The sequence below is a fragment of the Chiloscyllium plagiosum genome, unplaced genomic scaffold, assembly GCF_004010195.1.
Source record: "Chiloscyllium plagiosum isolate BGI_BamShark_2017 unplaced genomic scaffold, ASM401019v2 scaf_2636, whole genome shotgun sequence".
NCBI lineage: Eukaryota > Metazoa > Chordata > Chondrichthyes > Orectolobiformes > Hemiscylliidae > Chiloscyllium > Chiloscyllium plagiosum.
In genome coordinates, this window is record NW_025212752.1 from 18,186 (window position 1) to 19,699 (window position 1,514).

Sequence of the window (1,514 nt, forward strand, 5' to 3'; positions counted from 1 at the left end):
CTCCAGCCTGTCACACAGGGACAACAGGAGGCCATTCAGCCCCCTCTCCACTCCCCCTCCAGCCTGTCACACAGGGACAACAGGAGGCCATTCAGCCCCCTCTCCACTCCCGCTCCAGCCTGTCACACAGGGACAACAGGAGGCCATTCATCCCCCCTCCTCCAGCCTGTCACACAGGGATAACAGGAGGCCATTCAGCCCCCTCTCCACTGCCCCACCAGCCTGTCACACAGGAACAGCAGGAGGCCATTCAGCCCTCTCCTCCCCAGCCTGATACACAGGAACAGCAGGAGGCCATTCAGACCCCTCCTCCTCCAGCCTGTCACACATGGGAACAGCAGGAGGCCATTCAGCCCCCTCCCTCCCCCCAGCCTGTCACACAGGAACAGCCCTGTCTCCCTGTGGAGAGCAGAGTTGAGACACATGCTGTCAGGGGATGGGATGGGGAGGGGGGTTCGGCCTTTCTCTGAACCGCCACCCTGGGAGGATTCGTGGGAGATGAGGGGTGGGGTGGTATTTGGTAAGATCCCAGGAGCCAGAGAGCGGGGACATTAACCACCTCCCCCACCGTCTGTGTTTCAGAGCAGCCAGCTACAGCATCCAGAGGACCACATGGAGACAGGGAAAGACCCCGTGTGGAAGGGACTATCTGTGCTGGGGGGCATCTACCTCCTGTTCCTCATCGAGACCCTCCTGGGCCTGGTCAGGAGCTGCAGAGGGGGCAAGGTGAACACGTCTCGCGTCCGGGTGGGAGGGTGGGGCAGGGGACTGAGGGTAGGGCACCGTCGCCCGGGGTCACTCGGGGGTCACCGCGTCCGGGTGGGAGGATGGGGCAGGGGACTGAGGGTAAGGGACACCGGACCCTAGACCTTAACTCTGATTTCTCTTCACTGAACCAGACCTGCCGAGCTTTCCCTGTGTTTTTGTCAGCACGTACGAGTTGGGCCGAAGGGTCTGTTTCTGTGCTGCACGACTCTACAACTCAACGATGCACCTTCCATTCTCTGGTACTGAAAGGAGGGTGTCCCAGGCTCGCATTCTCCTCTCACACAGGTTCCCTGTGACTGTCCCTTTGCTCTGGCATTCTTGTAAGGGGTCCTGATGAGCACCAAGAGCTCTGGTCGGGTCGAACCAGACGGATTATTCCGGAAGGGTCCCTGTTGAGTGTTCTACCCTCCCCTGAGGTGTAGACAGTGTGGCACCAGGCGACGGTGCCTCTGTAAGGATTGACAGGGAGGATCGGGGAGCGATTTCACAGGAGGCTCAGTGTGACTGCGCACCAAGAGTGGGTCAGCTGGCCTCCCCTCACCCCAGGCTGCCGATGTTTCGGTACCTGTTCTTCACCAACACCAACCCTTTCTGTTCCCAGGTAGTGGGCAGGAGGTGTACCCGTTACAAGGAAGGTCCAACGCCAGCGAACATGGGTGGTGGGGCTGAACTGCAACACCTGAGACCAGATGGAGGTGAGGGAAGGGGAGGTGGGGAGGGAGGGGAGGGGAGGGAGGGGAGGCGAG

General features: G+C 60.8%; 1 protein-coding gene across 1 annotated transcript in view; it reads left to right on the forward strand.

The window, feature by feature from the left end:
* The window catches only part of LOC122547461 (zinc transporter ZIP10-like), a 12,559-nt gene that overhangs the window by 9,868 nt on the left and 1,177 nt on the right, over positions 1–1,514 (forward strand). The window contains exons 4-5 of the mRNA XM_043686083.1: positions 583–726; positions 1,370–1,463. Of these exons, the coding sequence (XP_043542018.1) occupies positions 583–726; positions 1,370–1,437 (212 nt within the window). The 3' untranslated portion in view covers positions 1,438–1,463. The remainder of the gene's footprint in view (positions 1–582; positions 727–1,369; positions 1,464–1,514) is intronic.